At 34.4% G+C, this 20,617-nt stretch overlaps 1 protein-coding gene across 2 annotated transcripts in view; it reads left to right on the forward strand.

Annotated features, from left to right (window-relative positions):
* Window positions 1–20,617, forward strand: part of CLINT1 (clathrin interactor 1) — a 59,450-nt gene that overhangs the window by 18,023 nt on the left and 20,810 nt on the right. For both annotated transcript variants that reach the window (XM_018050104.1, XM_018050105.1), the window contains exons 2-5: window positions 14,718–14,822; window positions 15,357–15,453; window positions 16,924–17,032; window positions 17,975–18,139. In XM_018050104.1, coding sequence (XP_017905593.1) covers window positions 14,718–14,822; window positions 15,357–15,453; window positions 16,924–17,032; window positions 17,975–18,139 — 476 coding nt within the window. The remainder of the gene's footprint in view (window positions 1–14,717; window positions 14,823–15,356; window positions 15,454–16,923; window positions 17,033–17,974; window positions 18,140–20,617) is intronic.

Consider the following 20,617-nt stretch of genomic DNA (forward strand, 5'->3'; position numbering starts at 1 on the left):
AGAGAAATCATAAAGATGTAAAAAAAATATGACACTGAGTAAGCCAGAGAAAGGACATTTGTTTACAGTATGGGAACTGAAATGAGAGCCTCACCTATTTGACCTCCTCTGGGACTGTAAGACAGTTAACTCAGAGTTTTGCTGCACACTGTTCACAAATGACCATAAAAGTGCAATGAATAATTGATTTTGGTGTTAAAAATATATTTTGGTGAGGAAATACACTAACAGAGTCCTCAAATAGTCAACTCTACTTGCTTTTTAAACATATTAAGGAAATTAAACTCAGTTATAACCATTGTACAAGGCAGAATATAATTCATAAGAGTTATAAATGTAATGCTTATATCTTCATAGGAAAGGAAGATTATGGGTTGGAAAGAGTCAGGAAGACTTCATTTTTGCATCTTTGTTTAAAATTAGGGTTGATTTTAACTGAAAGAAGAGGTGGGGATTCCAGGAGTAAACAGTCAGGTAAGAAAGTAAAGTGAAGTGTTAGTTGTTTAGTTGCGTCTCACTCGTTGCAACCCCATGCACTGTAGCCCACAGACTCCTCTTGTCCCTGGAATTATCTAGGCAAGAATACTGGAGTGAGTTACCATTCCCTTCTCCATGGGATCTGCCTGACCCAGGAATCAAACCCGTGTCTCCTGCATTGCAGGTGGCTTCTTTACCATTGAGCCACCAGGGAAGCATGCTTAAATTTCAACTAGTAATACACTATGATTATCTCATAAAGTAAATGAAACAAGTAGTGGGAGAAAAGGCTGGAGAGATTGGTTGAGGACTATTGTCAAAAGTCAGTTAGGACTTTTTTAGTCAGAGGAAAGAAAATATTTAAGAATTATAATCCTTTTGTTCAGTTACTTAATAAATATTTACTAAACATCTGCTGTCACTAAACCTGTTCCAGGTACTGAGGTTCTTAAGTTGAGAAAGACGAATTTGTGTCCTCTGGATGTTTTCAGTCTAGAAGGTGAGACAAGCAAGGAAACAAACATGCCCATTATATAGTGCCCCAGTTTTAGTTTTAGTTCAAGGTAATAGAAAGCATATACTGTTCTTTGCTATGTAGAGCATATAGGCAGTTCCCCAAAGTTGAAAGAAGATTTCTTGGAAGAAGTAACATTTAAGCTAAAATCTAATAAGGTGGGAATTAGGTGGGGGGATGGGATGGATGGGCAGAAGAAAGTATGTGCAAAGACCTGGAGAGAATGGCAGTGGTGGGACTGAAAAACTAAATTGCTATCTCATATGAAGGATTGAGGACTTCATCTTGAAGGTAATAAGGAAATCTTTGCTGGATTTAAAATGGGAGGTCAAATAGATAGGATTTTTATTTCGGCAGGAGTTCATGTTGGCTCTAGCCTGTTGGGAGATGAATGGGAAGCAGACTAGTTACGTGGTTGTTGGCAATAGTCCCTGTGAGTAATGGTGGTCACCCTGGACTAAGGTAGTGGAGGTGCATGTGGGAGAAGCAGATGGACATATTTGAGAGATACCTCGAAAATGGAGTTGAAAAGGCCTGGGAATGGATTGGATGCTGGCTAGAAGAGGGGAGAGAAGTAATCAATAGTGATGTTCAAACTGTAACCCTGGATGGTACTGTCCACTGCACAGGAGGAGGAAGATGTTTCAGGGGAAGATGGATTTAATGAGTTTGTGGTAAGCTAACATGACCAACTCTAAACACTAGGAAGACAAATCTGTTTTGCTTTGGAAGATGAATGAAAGGATAATACACCTGAATTGGAGAGAGTGTTAAGTGCTTTTGTAGGACTAGGCTGGAGGTGAGTACCTATATTTTAAATGCAGAATGAACAGGTTTTGGAAATTAAGAAGTAGGCACTGTGGGAAGAGACTCCCAAAGATAACTCCAGACATCCCAACAACTGCACCCAGCCTGCCCAGCTTTTATCATGTGCTCTGAGATCATGTATCAGGGTGAAAAATGGTGAAGCTGCTTCCGTGTTGCTACCTCTTAAAATACATAGACATTTTCTTGTTAAAAACCAGCTCTAATTTGTAAGAATAGTCATTTTTTCCACTTTGGGACTATTGGGGTATCTCATATGGGTATTGATCCTTGTGAAAAATGTTAGGTCTGCATGAGGGAGCCCAGAAAAGCAGCTACTAGTGTGAGAGTAAGGCCTGTGGGGAGAGGTCATCCATCTCTTCCTGAGCTCTTTGCTGTGTTTCTTTGTTTTTCTGTGTTCTTGCTCTTTGTTTAGCTATGTGTCATAAAATATCATAAAATAAGTAAAATATGCAGGAAATAAATATATTTAACTTTATTTAACTAATAAAGATATTTAAATAAGATTTAACATGGTTATTAAATGAAAATTAAGAAATTAAAAGTTGACGCTAAAATAAAGTGAAAACTTTGGAGAGGTTGGAATAAAGTTTTAAACATTTAAAAAACCCAATGCAGAAAGGGTTCAAAAAGAGTAAAACATATGAGACTTAAAATAGTATTGAGGGAATTCCCTGGCGGTCTAGTGATTAGCACTTGGGTTTTCACTGCCGGGGCCACGGTTTGATCCCTGGTCGAAGAACTAAGATCCCTCAAGCTGAGTGACGTGGCCATATTAAAAAAAGAAAAAAAAAAAAAAAACTAACATTAACAGTAAAGATCAGTCAAGGTTTTTTGTTTGTTTTTTAAGTATGATAAAACTAGGTAAGAAGCAAGACAAAAGGCTGAAAGCCAACCAACAATTTAAAAACATAAAAGGTTAAAGGAAAAGCTATTCATGAGGTTAACGATAAGAAATAATAGAAAGTAAAAACAGTGGTAAAATAAAAGGTATCAGCTGACAATATTTTTAGAAGTTTGGGGGAAAAGGGCCATTTTTTAAAAATACATTGAAATGGGTTTCTTGGGACACTTACGATATGCTCCAGGGAAAAGGTATGTTGTCCCCAAAGTTTTAGAAATATTTAATATAGTCCCCTCTTGGAGACTCATAATGCACGTGAGAATAGTAAAGTCTCCAAGAAGTGTTGCAGTAATAAAGTTGCCTTTGTTTTATGTAACATTTCCTAAACCTGACCATGGAACACGTTTCTCACATAACACCTATTAATGTCTCCCAGAGTATTTTTCACAAAACACTAGAGTACTGTTTCAGAAGAAAATAAAAACTGAAAATCTTAACAGTTACAGAGATATGTGTTAAAGGAAAAAAAAAGTCATCTGGAAATAGAAAATTGTTTTGGGTTGGGGCTTGCATTCATTCCTTGGGAACAGGCTCCTTTTGAGGCAGCAGTGTCCTTCGGAGCCAAGGGGCCGAGAGTAACTTGATACTTCTATCTTCTGGCCTTCTATCCATAGCTGTCTTTTCAGAAAGCTTTTATCTGTGCACACCGGGCATTGATACAACACACAGGCTGCTGAGCCAGGGGAGTGGAAGCCGATCCTAGGCAGAATTAAATCAGCCTAGCCGGCGGGCACTTAGCAAGTGTAAAGAAGTTGTATATAGAAGTACTATTTTTCTTCCCCTCCAAACTAGTTTTTGTTTCAGTGTATAAATGAAATTTTAAATGTGTGCCTCCACCACAAGACTTTTTATGGGCTTTTTAACTTTAGGCTTTGTCCACATGCACAAAGTTGTTTTTATATAGTTGGTAGTAGTTAGTGTTCATACAATTTTGTATTGTGAGAGCTTCTTATGGCTATGAAGGGAAGAATTTCCTGCTGGTGGCTGCCTCTGCCTGTTCTGTTGCTATGTTGTTCCAAGCACACTGCTGCAACATTTTGGGAGCAGCTTCTCATTCTGCTTTTCTGAACCACACACAATAAAAGTCTTCCATTTTGCCACCCTCCTCAAATCTTACTGCTGCCAGAGTGCCTCTCTGAAAATAATAACTTGTAGCATCATGGGACTAGCCTACGTTGGGAAAGCTTTTCTCTGATCCTATCATCTGCTGTCCAGTTCATGTTAGCAGCACTTGTGCTAGAGAGAAGGGCTTCCATATAAGACCTGTGAATATTCAGACACTTCCTAGGATAATAATTTGCGCTGTCACACAGGAAACCGATTGGAGAAACTGGTTGTTGTGGCTTTTCTAACATCCTTTGTTCAGGTAGACGCTTCATGGAATCAGTTACATGGACCTTATTTTTGGCATTTTGAAAGCTTAAAATTCTACAACTTCCAGTATCTAAATTGTAGATGTAAACTTCATGCTGAGAAAGTTTCTTTTTATAATAGCCTAAACATGTTTTGTTTTTCACATAGTTTGCTTTTGGGATGTCTGTCTCGAGTAGCTGATACAGATGAGTTAGTTTAGTAAATCCAAAAAAATGTTAAAGACATTATCAGATGATAACAGATTACCACTACAGGAGAAATTGCTGCTTAATGTAAAATAAAACCCTAGAACATGGTTGGTGGTACTGAGATTAAAGAGAGTGAACTTCAAAATACAAACTCTGTTTGTAAAATGGCTTGTATTGATACTTGTCCTGTCCCTTAGAGAAACTCATTTCCAGATCTTTGGCCATTTTTAAATACTAGTCATCCTGCCTTGAAGTGTAGTTATATCTTTGAACTCTTCATTTCAGCATGTATACTGTGGGTCAGATAGGCTGCCAGTTACCTTGACTATAAAGTTCCACAACAATGAATAGCATAGGTAAGTAATAAGTATTAATGCCAGTATATTCTAAGGGGCCATATAAAGAGTATCTTCAAACTAAAAATGATAAATATTGGCAGAAAAATAACCATGTGTGCTAAATGCTTTACATGCCGTTCAATTTAATCTCAGTAATACAAGGTCAGATTAGGTAGCTGAGACACATAAGTGGTTGATTTGTCCAGGGATCAGAGATAAGATATGGGCCCTATTCGTTTCTAATAAATTGTTGGTCAGTTACTATACATGTTTTCTACAAAACAGCTGTAAGAGATGAAGCAGATTGTGAAAATTAGTGGTTGTACAATATTTTCCTCTAGTGTGGCCTTGTGTTTTGGACCAGTTCCTAGAGTCAGAGTCAAGCCCAAGCCCGTTTTAATGTATGAATATGGGCTGCCATCAAATGGATTATTTAATTTGGTATTGCTAACCTCTGAAGTTGTACAGGAAGGGAAATAGTTTTATAGTTTCTTCCTCCTACAGGTCATAATTTAGTTGTGGACATCAGGATGTTTTTCTTGACTTATCTGATCCATATAGTTTTCCTTTGCACATCTGTTACATAAATTACTAAACTACTTCCTTGAAAAGTTGCCAGTTTGTCACACTAGTAGTGATCAAGGGGTGGTACCTTTTGGAAAAAAGAATTAAATGACAGACTCTGAGGGGCAGAAATCCAACTACCATCCCAATTTAAGGTTTTTGGGTTTTTTTTGGATCAATTCCTATATTTTTTTGAGGCATTGAAATAAAATTATATGTGGTTTCTAATGTGTTTCCCAAAAGACTTTATGTTGGACTATAAATATTTAATGATCTTTCGTATAAAATGAGGTATTTTAGTTACTGCTTCTGTTAAGTTTTTGTCTTTCCAGTGATCAATTTATTTATACATTCTAGTCTGGTACAAAGTTTGCTATTTGAAACTAAATTTGGAATGTTGGTTTCCTTAACTACTTTGCCCTTTCCTGACCTTGAATTCTGCATAAACCATAGAATAATGATTTTTCTGTGTTTTTCTTTTGTGGGGGGAGGAAATTCATAAGATTTATTATTTCTACTAGTTACATGTTAGGACTAGTTTACACTTAAATGATGAAAAAATCAGAAATCTCAGAAATATTAGATGTGGGTCTGGTTCGTTTTGGCATATGCAAACTGATACTGAATCAATACTGGAAATGTTCATGGAGTGTTTGGTAAATTTACTAAAGCAAAGAACTAAGTTATTTTTTAAACACATTGTGAAATTGTGTGGCTTTGGAGTGCTGGTTTTGAGTTTGTAATCTTTAGATAAAGATATCATTTGGAATACTGAAAATCTGTAATGGGTGTTTTTAGAGATTAAAAGAGATAGTACATTATAAATTGGTTAGTGTCAGTTACTGATAAAAGTTCTTAGATTAATTTTTTTTGCATTACATTTCCTACTGTTGTAAGCTTTCTTTCTAAAGTACAGTAGAGTCTTGATAGATTTTTCTCTTCAGAGTTTTGAGTTTTTAAACTCTTCCTAAGAGGATTTGTTAACAGGAAATAATGTTTAATTTTGTTATGATCCAAATCTGACTTGCATGTGTGGAAACTAGTCACTTAGCTAAGTCAGTCACTGGTATCCATCTTGCAGCTCAGCTTTGTTGTGTTCCAGCTCTCGGGCTGTGGTAACACCTTAGCTTTTTTGTGAAAAACGACTCACAGAAAGCCTGTATTTAGTATTGGTATTGAATGTGGCAGAGCCTTGTAAAATTCACAGATAGAAAATAGAAGTTTTATACATATTTAAAGAGGAACGCATTGGGTTTGGTAGTACCTTGGATTGATGACACAATCAAATCTATATGGAATCAGTAGAAGAAATTTATGGAACATGTTCTGCCATGCAAAAGTTGCTTACCTAAGAAATATAATTTGGTTAATTTAAATATTGGTCATCTTGTATTGAGGAAGTATAATATGCAGAGGATACTTAATTCTTGATTGAATTTGGGAGGTTGTCAGGAGTCTGCATTTTTATACCCAAAGTCCTTCAGTTTATCTTTCAACAATGTTAGGGGTTTATTTCTATAGCTTCTTCTGCCTTCAAAGTAGTGCTTCATTTGTTCTCCGTTCATGCTACTCCCTGCCCTCCCCCCTCCCCCCGCCATGCCACTGCAATGAAAAATACTTCTATAGAAAATAGTTTTGTAGAATTTATCCTTCCACTTTATCTGTATGTAGTACAAAATGCAGTGTAAAATTTTGAGTTAAGATTATAAGAATATTGAGCTGTATCTATCAACAGTGTTCAATAATAGGAAAACACCACAGGTGATTAAAATTCTATAGTTCAGTTTTCCAACCTCAAAATAGTACTGGTCTGAACTGTTACTGAAATTGATGGCCAGCATCACTCAGAATGCATCAAAGAATTTGGTAGTAGGATTGATGTGATAATAGCTTTTGATTAAAAAAGAGTATATAGTCCTTAATTTTCTTACAACTAAATTACAATTTTTAAAAGTATATCAGGGGTACTTTTCTATTAAAACTCAGTATTCAGAAAACGAAGATGATGGCATCTGGCCCCGTCACTTAATGGCAATTAGATGGGGAAACGATGGAAGCTTTATTTTCTTGGGCTCCAAAATCACTGCAGATGGTGACTGTAGCCATGAAATTAAAAGATGCTTGCTCCTTGGAAAAACAACTATGACAAACCTAGACAGCATTTTAAAAAGCCAGAGATACTGCTTTGCCAACAAAGGTCCGTCTAGTCAAAACGGTGGTTTTTCCAGTAGTCATATATGGATGTGAGAGTTGGGCCATAAAGAAGGCTGAGCACCAAAGAATTGATGCTTTTGAACTGTGGTGTTGAGAAGACTCAAGTCCCTTGGACTGCAAGATCAAACCAGTAAGTCCTACAGGAAATCAATCCTGAATGTTCATTGGAGGGACTGATGTTGAAGCTGAAAACTCCAATACTTTGGCCACCTGATGCAAAGAACTGACTAATTGGAAAAGACCCTGATTCCAAGAAAGATTGAAGGTGGGAGGAGAAGGGGAAGACAGAGGATGAGATGGTTGAATGGCATCACCGACTTGATGGACATGAGTTTGAGCAAGCTCTGGGAGATAGTGAAGGACAAGGAAGCCTGGCACGCTGCAGTCCATGGGCTCACAACACAACTGAGCAGCTGAACAACTTTTATATTACCTAGTACTATGTGGAGAGAGAATAATTAATATGGTGTTTTTGAACAGTAATACATTTTCTGTGGTTTTAATGCCATATAGGCAGACTGCTTGAGTTTTGGACTTAGTTTTTCTGCCTGTGCCATATTTTTAAAATGTATTCAGTATCTGGCTATAGTATGATCTTCATAAGTTGATCTTTAAGTATCCAGAATTATTTTAAAAGTTAGAAGCTTTAAAAATGATTATGGGACTCCCTTCCTCCCTCAATAAAACCTGGTAAATTGCTATTTAATATTTATTTGGTTTTAATGTTTCTTGACTGTGAGAGCTAAAGAATGAGATATAATATTTCAGTGCCTATTATTCTTGTTGGTTATTTTTAAAAGTAGCAGGTTAAATATTTTAGCATTTTAATGTTCTTCTCTTGAAAAGTGAAAAGGAAAACAGAAGGTACATAGTCAGCATAGTCCACTGTGTAAATAAGTGGTCATAAATAATATGCACATGAGCATATTGTCAGTACATATTTATAAGTGGAAGTAGATTGATATAAGGTAATTTTTTAAAAGTAGCTTGGTTATTTTCTGAAATCTTGTTACTGCAGGGGCATGGTTAACAGAGCCTCAGATTTTAGATATCTTCAGTCTCAGTTATTTCCTATTTAAACTGATGTTTTCTTTACATGGCTTTTAATAATATGTATGTTTAAGAGAGGAGTACATTGGTTTCCTCCTTTTAACTGGTTAGTTTGTATTTAATTTTAGTAAAACCAAAGGAAATGTAATTTCCATGACCAAGAATATATTTTTTAAAATATTAATTCAGCATTTAGTTCTTTTTGTAGCATAACTTGTGATATCATCTTACATATAAACTATATTAACTAGTAGACTTTTAGCTTAGGTGATATTATTAATTCTCTGATTCTACAGCATTATGGCATAATAGGAAATGGGTTACATTTAATTAGAATTCAAAACCCTGACAGTTTGGATATCTATTGGTATTTACTAGTCTTTTCATCCTGAGTGTAAGTTTATTTAAACTTCTCTACTAAAGAGATGCTATTAAATATTTTCCCCTTCCTCCTCTCTCAAATTTTTAAATTACTTTTTGGTAGAGGGACTTTTGCTAGTAGTGGCAGCGCTGAAGAGAAAGTGGCAAGCATTGGGTTTGTTATTTTGTTTCTTCGGTAGTTTTTTTTTTTTTTTCCTTCCGTAGTTTTCAATAGTTAACTTACTAGTTTTCTTATGGAGGGAGTACTGTAGTTTTTTTGTTTTAGCATTGTAGCTATTTTATAACTAAGATGCTATGTAATCAAACACGATAATATCGGCTTTAGCAGCATTAATTTCTGTACTGAACCATTACTTGTGTTAGGACATTATTCATTGCTTTGTGTTTGATTTTCAGATCCAGAAAGGGCTTTTTTTTTTTTTTTTTTTAAATGGGTAGCAAATACCCAGCCAAGTAGATGAACCAATTTTCCCACCTCCCCTCCCCATTTCTATACATTAAGATTTTTTGATAAAAATGAAAGTTATGTATTTGTCGAATTTAGGAGTACTAGACTTCTTGGTTATTGACCATAAATTTGATACCACTCACAGGATTGTAGTAACATCTAACTTGGTTTTAAAATATGAGTATTGCACCTGTAATTGTTCAGCTTGCAAATAACGGCAATGTGGTGAAGACCATCGTCCCCTGATGAAAAATGAATGTCACATGGTCCATTAACTAGCTTTTAGAGCAAGTATTTTTAAAATTATTTCCCTGCTATTTTGGTTAGAAACATTTTTAAAAAGGAACAGATTTTCCTGGCTTATGTAACTTGTTACCTGAGAAAACTGTCTTTTATCAGTGTTTATTTTAAGAGTATGTTATTGTTTTTAATGTTTTAAAAAGATTAATATTTTAGAGGGAGCATGATAATTTTACCTATATCATAAAAGTATATTCTGAAATTTGTGGCATTGAGAGGTCACTTTTAAATATAGATTTTAATATCTAGAATCATTCTTCTCTAATACAGTGTTTTTAAAAGCAAGTTAATTTCAATATTGGGTACCTAAGTTGATCCCTGTGGTTTTACACAGGTAGCATTTGGTATACGTATTTTAGGATGTGTACATACATATGTGTAGTTACTAGTTTGCTGCAGTTATTAGTCTGATAATAATAAGACATTCAGTTGAGTTCAGTTCAGTTCAATCGCTCAGTCCGACATTGAAAGTACAAATAATACTCATTTGATCTACCATGATGCTTATTTGCCTATTAATAGTTAAAATGTTGCTAATGATGATATAGTACTCATTTGTATTCTTAATGGCATTTTAATACTTTCCCCTTTGTTACAATATAATATTCATGGGGGAAATTTTGGAAAATATGGGAAAAAGAAAATAGTTTGAAGAAAAAAAAAAACCCATTATTTAAAACCTCTGCTTTTGTCTCTTGTCTCTGCCTCTGTTTTTCTGACTCTCTTATGTATGTGAGTGTGGATGTTCGTATGAAAAAACACAAACTGAAAACCGTCTAATAGAAAATACTGCTAAATATTTTCTCCTGAACTCAGAATGAATAGTCTTTATAGTAACTTTGAAACAAAAAGTAGAAACTATTAAAAATATGGACCCATTTGATTTCATTTTTTAAAGGTAAAATTAAAAAGCAGGCTAGGAAAAAGACTTTTTACTAAATCAGTTTCAATTTTCATTATCCTTTGTTAGCACTTAGGACTGGATTATACCCATACGTTACCTTTTCTCTTGGTTTGTAGTTTTGTTTTAGCAAAGAATATTCTTGAATTTTTGGCAGGAAAAAAATTCCATAAGACGGTTTTTTCTTGTCTGTTATTTTACTGATTCTTCTTTAAGGACGTTAGAAGAATCATTGACCATCTGTAGGTCAAAACTCCATTTTAGCTTTTACTTTCAACCAATTTTGCCTCTAAACCCTGGACCAAAATTATTACCAAGTAAAATAATGTGGTATTTTATCAGTAGTGACCAGTGAAATAAGCAGAAAATGGGGGATAAAGAGGAGGGCCAAAATAAACACTAATTGTTTACAAATTGAATAACTGAATATTAGACCTTAATTGAATATTGACTGTTCATATAGCCAAAGAAGTGTATGTAGAGGACTTGAGGATGTAACTGTTAGTAGTTGGAAATTGAAAATCCAGTGATTTGAGTGCAGTGCTGGGTTGTTCAGAGTTAAGTACTCCTCTTGGAGACTGGTAGTCAGTCTTGTATCCTGTTGCTGGGATGTTATAAGGAGCAAATGTGAAAGTGTGTAAGTGGTTTGATTTCAATTGTGGGTTTTATCCTTATAAAAAGCAGTAGTTCTGTATTGCTTTAAGGTAAAAATCTTTAGCACATGGTCATTCCCTGGTAATTTCCTGTAATTTTGTTTGTGGAGTGGATCCTCAACCTTTGTCTGAATTTTCTGTGTTTTAAAAAACTGATGAGAGATCCCCCTCTAGTGTCTGAATTATCCATTCTTAAAACATTTGTGTCAGTGGTAAGTTTTAGGAATTAAGCTAGCTGTGTTTTCCTTTCACATCTGGACATGATTTTTTTCTTTTTTTTTTAGCTTTTCATTTATGGGAGAAAGCAGGGAGTTATTTTCCTTTCTTAAAAAGGTCGCTAGAATTATGGGCAGGGTGTGGATTGGGGGCAATAGAAAACATGGACGGGAAGGATCAAAATGCTATTTTTACCTTTTTAGAAATAATTATTTTTAAATAACCTGGAATAAGGCCAAACTATACGGTGTCGTTTTGTTTTAGTTTACATTTGTTCCTGAATTAAGTGTAGCTTTAAAATACTTCATTTTGGAATTCTTGATGCCATTAGATCTTATCCTGAGTGGTTTCAGTTTCTGGAAAGCAATGGTTTCATTGGAAAATAGTTTCAAAACAGAACCTGATACTTTTCATGGAGTTTTCTAACTTTGTTACTTTTTCTTACTATTGTTGCCATATTTTTCGTATTGTTGCCATTTTGTATTGTGAGTGTGTTCTAATGGCAAGTTGTCCTTTTACATAGTTGCCATTGTTTTTCAACCAAGGAAATAGGAGATTCTTAAGCTATTGGCTTTCTGCCACCTCTTCCTCTTGAACACACAGCGCTCAAACACACAGGCCTTCAGTTAAGGATCTTGTGAAGGGTTAGGGAAACAGGACCTTTCTCATTTGACCCATGGGCTTTTGTAACTTGAACAAGGAAAGTAGTGTTCTGAAAGCTGCAGCATTTATGAAGGCTCTTGTAAAAATATTTCATGTACATGGACTAGAGATTAACTCTTTTCATCTCGTTCTTCAACAAATTAAACAGTGCAAACAATTTCAAGTGCTTTCTTGGTCATGAAATTCTTGGATGAATTATAATCCTAATTGCTATTGTTCATTCCCACACTGCATTGACACTATTAACTCCCTAATGCATGCATTTTTCAACCAGTAAGATAAACAAAAGCATTTTGAAATCTGTTATTTTGTGGCATCTTAAATTGCAGATATGCCATTGGCTGCCTTGATTTTATTTTGGTTCCACTGTTAGCAAAAATTAGGAAAAAAATTATCTCTTTATATTTATACATAAAATTGCCAATAGAATGATTACTGGGTTTTTATAAAAGTCCATTCATTAATAGTCTTAAATTTTAAAGAGGCAGTAGAGACCATGGATTTATTTTAGTGCTAGGGAAATAATTTGTGTTATCAAAGCAGTGTAGCTTTCTCTAAGATTTGAAAGAAAGTAATAGAATTTCACTTTTCTACCTTAATAGAACTGAATTCTGAATGTAAACCTAGAAGCCAGATTAGTTTTGTGATTTGGCAAGTCATTTATACATAATGGTTCCTTTAAGATTTGAACTAGTACTGTTTATTAATTTAAGTATTTGTAATAAATTTGAAGTTTATATGTGAGAGATTTGAGTGCCAGTTATTAACAAAACTTTATTACTTAAAACATGTAACTTTTTTGATAACTGAAAAACCATATAACGAAAGTGGGATAGATATAGCTAATGTCATTGTCACAACATGTTTAGTTGTTCAGTCGTGTCTGATTCTTTGTGACCCCATGGACTATAGTCCACCAGGCCTCTCTGTCATGGGAATTGTTTCTCCAAGGCAGGAATACTGGAGTTGGTAGCCATTCCCTTCTCCAGGGAATCTTCCCAACCCAACCTTCGAACTAGGGTCTCCTGCATCACAGGCAGCTTCTTCACCATCTGAGCCATCAGGGAAGCCCATCAGTTTAGTTCAGTCGCTCAGTCGTGTCCGACTCTTTGCGACCCCATGAATCGCAGCACGCCAGGCCTCCCTGTCTACCACCAACTCCTGGAGTTCACTCAGACTCACGTCCATAGAGTCAGTGATGCCATCCAACCATCTCATCCTCCGTCATCCCCTTCTCCTCCTGCCCCCAATCCCTCCCAGCATCAGAGTCTTTTCCAGTAAGTCAACTCTTCGCATGAGGTGGCCAAAGTACTGGAGCTTCAGCTTTAGCATCATTCCTTCCAAAGAAATCTGATCTCCTTCAGAATGGACTGGTTGGATCTCCTTGCAGTCCAAGGGACTCTCAAGAGTCTTCTCCAACACCACAGTTCAAAAGCATCAATTCTTCGGCACTCAGGTTTCTTCATAGTCCAACTCTCACATCCATATATCACCACTGGAAACCATAGCCTTGACTATATGGACCTTTGTTGGCAAAGTAATGTCTCTGCCCATAGCAGTTAACAAATTCTCACTTTTTGATTATTGCTAAAACTCAGTTTTAAGTGGAAGATTTGAATTACCAAATTCACAGGCATCTGTTACAATAATTTTTTATGTAATAATTGGAGCTCTCTATGTCAAATGAGCACTACTGCAGTATGTCACATTCTCAAAGTATTTATTCTCAGAATGTTTTTGAATTCTTAAATCCATTTAAGCATGAGAAATTCTTTTTTAACAACCAGATGTTTTGCCATCTCATATCTTAATTGTAAGGTGCTTTTTTCAATGGTAGTTCTTTCTTATAAAAATATTACTTAGTATTTTAAAATTCTAATAGGGGATATTAGCTAGACATTGTACCATGGTATACCATTTGATATGTTACTCTATGAGGTAGTAAATAGTATTCCTCCTTATTCCCATTTTTACATTTCTAAGAGAAGTAAAATAATTTTGCTAAAGATCACAAAGTAATTGTAGTCAGATCTCTCTGACTCCTGGAACCCATGTTTTGGACCACTGATGAAGTCTTAAGTGAAAATTAAATACATTGTCATATAATCCTCTGATGGAATATTATGTAGCCATTAAAAGTAAGGGTTACAGTGACATAGAAAATGTATGTGGTACAGTAAATGAAAAGCAAGGATTACAGTTAAAATCCATAGTGATTCTAGACATCTTTAGTGTTATGTTTGATTTTTTATTGTGTGTTAATTTAAATACAGTATAAATAACATTCAGCTTCTACATAATTTTGCTCATTAACTTAAAGAATTTCTGTAAATAGGGAACCTAAGACTGAATGTAAACCAGGTCTGGTCAGCAAACTGACAAGTTAGTTTTATAATAGACTTTAGCATGTTCAATTTCCTTTTTAATTTGACCTAAAGCCATTTTTTACTGGACTTACGCCAGCTCTAATGTAATCTCTCATTTATATTCTTGAAGGCTAATGGAATAGTAAAATCTTCCTAAAGATAACTTAAATGTGTTATATAGTGTCCTAAGGGTAGCTTGTGCACAAAAGATGTTTTCTTTCCCACCCTGTAGAGGTATCTCATTAGGACACCCAGTAGTGTCATTATTAAGTTTTCATGTGTTTCTCAGTTTTGATGCTAATCTTTGTGTGTATGTGCGTGCATTTTTTTTTTGTCTTCAGCACCAATGTGGTTATGAATTATTCAGAGATCGAGTCTAAGGTTCGAGAAGCAACGAATGACGATCCTTGGGGACCTTCTGGGCAACTCATGGGAGAGATTGCCAAGTAAGTGATAATTTGACTCAGCGGTGCAGAAAGAATGCAACTATCTTTACCCAGAAATGTGAAATTTGCTTTCAGTTTTAAACTGTTCAACTGCCAGATATAGTAAATTTTGCATATAATCATTCTGATATCAGTGCAGGAAATTTTATAAGGATCCATTCCTCCTAAATATTAGCTCAATAAAGTAAAACAAAATTTTTCTTTTTCAATGAAGTTTAGAGACTTCCTGTAGCTTAACTATGTAAAATTTTGACAAATGCATATAAAATAACTTAAAACTAGGAAATTTTTTCCCTGACAAACATCTGGCTGACTATGCCACTGAATGAAGGGCTTATGAAATATGATATTAGTGGGATTTACGTGCTAGGTACTATATAAAATAGACATTTTCAAGGTACCATATCTAAATTTTTTTTATTAAACTTATTTTTTAAAGCTATTTAGGAAAATACAGTAACTTAGAACAAGCCTGCCATCTACTGTCAAAATCAACATACTACAAACTCTTGAGGAAAACTGTTCTTTTTTCAGGGCTACCTTTATGTATGAACAATTTCCAGAACTTATGAACATGCTTTGGTCACGAATGTTAAAAGACAACAAAAAAAATTGGAGAAGAGTTTATAAGGTATGGGTATTAGTCTGTGTTTATTACTTGACGTGTAGAAGACGTGAAATTTTAAAGTGTACATACAGAAGTGATTATGATGGACACTGAATCCTAGAATAGAATATTCTAAAACAGATAAAAAATTGATTTGCTATTTGAGTTGTGTTTTTTAGTCACCATAAACAGCTATTCATATATTTGAGCATATTGAAAGTAATGAATCTATAGTAGTATCTGTGTTTAGTGTTTGAGCATTTAAGATAAAAACCACCCTCTAATATCATTTGTCATCTCTACATAAAACTTTTCCAGTAGTATTAGAGTATTGTGCACCAGAAATGTGTCATTTTTAAATATAATAAATTCTAAATCATTAAAATTCTAACATTTTAAAACTTGCATATATGTACTCTTCTGTTATATTCCTTTCATTTAATTCTGATCTCATCATATAGTGTAGAATTCTAAACAAGATAGTAATCGGTTCTTCCACCTCCACTATATTTTCTTGCTGCTTGCGAAGTTTTTTTATGCTTTCCAAAATGTCATTATAATATTCATATATGAAACTTTAAAAGTAACATTTCTGGCTTTCAGCGTTAAAAATTAGTTGCTTTATTTAGTTCTGTGTTTTTGATGTTGTTTGTTTCTGAAAACATTTACTGTCATTTCTTTAGCTTGTACAGTAGTAGTGATGAAATAGTTTAAATTCCTATAAATTAATTTTTTATAATTAGAGGGTTTTGTTTTAATAATTCTAGAGTAAACTACTTTTTTAAAGAATAAATTCCTGCTCAGATGAGTTTTTTGTCCCTCAATTCTCCAGCCTAACTAGATTTTCGTAGGTCTAATCATCTTTATGTGAGGTTTGTTCCAAACAAAGTTTAGAATTGAGAATTCAGTGATTTTTAGTGCATTCACAAAGTTGTGCGTTGTTACTACTGTCTAAATCAGAACAGTTTTCATCATCTCAAAAAGAAATTCTTAATGTTTTTTTCTCATATTTGTTGGTAGCAAGTTTTTTAAACAAAAGCCATATCACAAACCTCCCAAGTTAAATTTTATTTGGGAAAAGTGCTGTGAGATCATATAATTACCAAATAATTATTTTCTTTAATGTTTCTAACAGTAAAACTGAATCAGCTTTCTAAAAGCTTAGTGTTCATTTATATCATACATTCAGATTTTTCCTAACATCTAATTTTTTAAAAATCTTTTGACACATGTATCCAGTGGACATTTTATAATTATTTATTATGCTTGGTGTAAGAGGAACTCTAAATTGAAAATACGAGGTTTTAAATGTACTTAAAGTCTAATGTATGGTAAAGAACACCCTCTGCCCCCCCCACACACACACACATACACACACACACACACACATACAGATTATTTATTTGCTGTTAGATTTTATTTTTTTTAAGCTATTTACCAGAGCTCTACCAGAATTTATTTCGTTAAATCATTTGGTGCTTTGTATTTTTACAGTCATTGCTGCTCCTAGCTTACCTCATAAGGAATGGATCAGAGCGTGTTGTTACAAGTGCCAGAGAACACATTTATGATTTGCGATCCCTGGAAAATTACCACTTTGTAGGTGAGCAATAGAAAAACCTTATAAGCAAATTAAAACAGTAGTTGGAGTTGTCAGTCACCTGAACCAGCTTAGAAGCTTCTCTGCTCTAATTAGAATGTGACTGTTGCTGGTTGTGTGACGAGTGCAGAATCCAAGACGTGGGGCCCTAGAGTATTAATTAGTGAAGACAAGAACTTGCAGAAAAGACTGGCTAATAACAACAGAACCAACACAACATGAGTGTTCGGGTTTATATTAAAATATGCACTGGAGACTGGTCCCCTGTGGTGTCCATAAAGGAATAGCTTTAATCATATGGGAAGAAAAGGTTAGAGCTCCAAAACACACACATCTGTTTGAAGCTGGGTTTTTTTTCCTCCCACCAAATAATATTTACTGTGCAAAGGCAGCAAGGCCAGAGTGTGTTTTGAATGTGAAAGAGGATACAGAATGAACCAGATTTCATTTTGTAGTGTACCCCAGTTGAAAACACTTTAAAATTTCAGTTTTTCAGCTATACTAAATCCTGGTAATTAGTGTTTTCAAACTTGTATTGGGGAGAGGAAGGCATTTAGGTGCTTTTCAGTCATTAAAATGTAGATTTTGTTTTGTTAAAATACTATAGAAAGAGAAAACATTTTTGGATATTAGTCCATTTTTGTATAGTTATTGTTAGTAATCATTTTTAGTGGATATTTAATTGATTTTGCATGGCACCGTTATCTGTGCTCCTTTTTAGTTCATTTCTGCAAGCTCTTATAAGCCGGAATTGCCTCTCAAGACTTAGGATTTGATGAGGAAATGACAAAATTCAGTAACACAGTTTGCCTCTTTTTATTAATTTAAAAATATTGAAGGTGGTTTCTTACGTTGAAATTTTCATGTCTTTGCGTGTGTGTTAAAAGATGTAATACATATTAACTGAATTCTTAAGGTTTTGTTTCTCCCTTACCATCCTCACAGATGAGCATGGCAAGGATCAGGGTATAAATATCCGCCAGAAGGTGAAAGAATTGGTTGAATTTGCCCAGGATGATGACAGGCTTCGTGAAGAGCGAAAGAAAGCCAAGAAGAACAAAGACAAATATGTTGGGGTTTCCTCAGACAGTGTTGGAGGATTCAGATACAGTGAGTATCAAAGACAGATTAGCACCTGAACATCAGTTTAGCTTCTTGGGTATATTTTAAGAATCACAGAAGACAAAAATGCTATTTTGAATATATATTATACTAAGACATATGTAATACTCATTTTGTTTCCTTTGGATCCTCTGGATCTATTTTTTTACTTTTGTGGTTCGAGAATATGATTTTAATCATTAAGCATTATTGAATGACCAAACTTTGAGTTGACATACAAAGAATAAAATAGATATATGTCCTTTCCTCTTGGAGTTCCCATTCTAAGAAGAAAAGGATTCCTCTAACTTAACCATTTAGAGCAATTAAAAAAAGTTTGATCAGGAGGTTCATCCTGTTAATTCAAAACCAGTTTAGTTATATTTTTGGCTAAAAATAGAGCTGCAGGTTAGTCCATCCTTAATTCCCTCCCTTAATTTAAGCACTATGTTAATTTGATGTAGAAAAAGGTTAACGATACCCATCAGTTTTTCATATAGGCCTGTCACATATATGTTCTTAATATATTTAAGGACAGCTAGAACATTCACCTCTCATGTTTATTTTTAATGTATAATATAGTTTTCCTAAAATAGGTCACTAGGTAGGTGCTTGAAACAGATACAGAAAGTAAGAACTCTGTTTCACAATATGTTCCTTTGGACTCGTTCTGTCTTCTGTGAATGCTGACAGTCCCTTGCCATTTTGTGTAAGGGACTGGCCAATGCTTTGTATACTTAGCAGCTGCATATTGGAACTCTCTAACCATCCACAACCATAGCTGTTTTTTATATTTGAATTTCACTGAGATCTTGTGATTCTTCTTTGTAAACATGTAAAAATCTTCTATTTCTTACTTTGTGAGTATTTATAAAATATCTTCACTCTTTTGCTCCTCTGCTTTCCTTGCCATTAAAGAAAAAGTACTGCACTTAATAGGCTAATGTTTCTAATGGCAGAAAAATTCCTTTTATGTCTCATATCACATACAAGTCAGTCCTTGAATTGGCAAAAATGTTTCTCTTAAATAAATTACATAAATATATTTTGGAGTTCTTGTTTAGGGAAGTAAGTCTTTTAATTTTTTACCCACATATTCAATAGATACTCTATTCTTTAGATTTTTCAAGGTAGCTTTAGCAGATCAGTGTGGTTTTTAGCAGAAATAGCTATTTGCCACTCATTTCCTCATTCTACTTGCTAGTAGTCCTTTTTTAAATCAGTGCAATATATAATTAGATGCATTTAGACAATTGAATAAGTTTTTAGACTTCAGAGTGAGCTAATTACAGCATTTGCATTCGAGATAGAATTCGGTGTCCTGTGTATCTGCATTGGCTTCTTTTATACGTTGTTTTTAATGCTATATGTATTATTCAGAGACTTAAGTAGTCAACTTTGTAACTATTTTACCTGGTTTTCATTTTGACATTAGAAAATGTCTTTGCCAATATGCAGTCTCTTTGACACTTTCTTAGTATGATGCTTATCATGCTAATCAGTTTAGTTTTCATGTGCTTTTTTCATTTTTTCCTATAAACTTGTTTTTTTCAATGCCTAGTTCATCACATTGTTACTAAAGTGTACATATACATTGTTGGAAAGCTACTCACTTTTATAATACCATCCTGGCTTAAATTTTGTTTAGAAAACATTTTGTCATGTTCTCTTTAAGTTGGTGATCACTTTCAGATTTAGTAGACATATTTTTAAATCCTCTACCTCTTACAGAAAATTTTGCTCTGTAGTTTTACTTAGTAATTCAACAAAATGATTTTGTTCAATCTCCAATGGGCATGTATGCCATCCGAACTTGTTAACCAACTTTTAAGATAAAAGCTCAATTATCCACCTTTTGATTATTTTGCTGTTTCTCATTGGTCTTTTCTTTTTCTCTGCACCCTGCCTTAGTTTTCAGTCTTTTCTTCTTTTTAACCTCACGTGATTTCTCCAACATTTTACTCTTGGCTCTTAAGTTTGGACATGGAAATGGAAAAGGTTCCAGTTAATGCCTACAATTCCTATCTCTCCTCTAGGCCCTCAAGGACAAGGACTAAAACAGATTTGGGGGCTTTTTTCCACTGATCTACTGACTCAATTCACAAATTCACACAGAGGCTCCCTAGGTTTTGCCAGTCCCAGCATATGTTTGGGCTTGGTGTTTGTATAGATCATCACTGTTCTGAACCACTTGAGCATATTTCATCATTCTAGTCTGTATAGTTTTTGGTAGTTAGAATATTCTTTTCTTTTTAAAATAATTGAAAGGTGCTTTCCCAGGTGATGAAAGACATTTATTTTTCTAGTTTGATAGTAAAGAATGACAGTTATGAGTCTTTACACTATATTGAGATACGTAGCATTCAGAATAGTGTTTCCTATAGTTTGTGTCTTTTAAGAGATTGTTGCTGTCCAGATACTTTCCTAATAAATGAAAAACCATTAAGAGATGAGAATGAAATATAATGCAGTAAGTGACTTCTGTAA

Source organism: Capra hircus, chromosome 7, assembly GCF_001704415.2.
Source record: "Capra hircus breed San Clemente chromosome 7, ASM170441v1, whole genome shotgun sequence".
In the NCBI taxonomy this organism is placed as follows: domain Eukaryota; kingdom Metazoa; phylum Chordata; class Mammalia; order Artiodactyla; family Bovidae; genus Capra; species Capra hircus.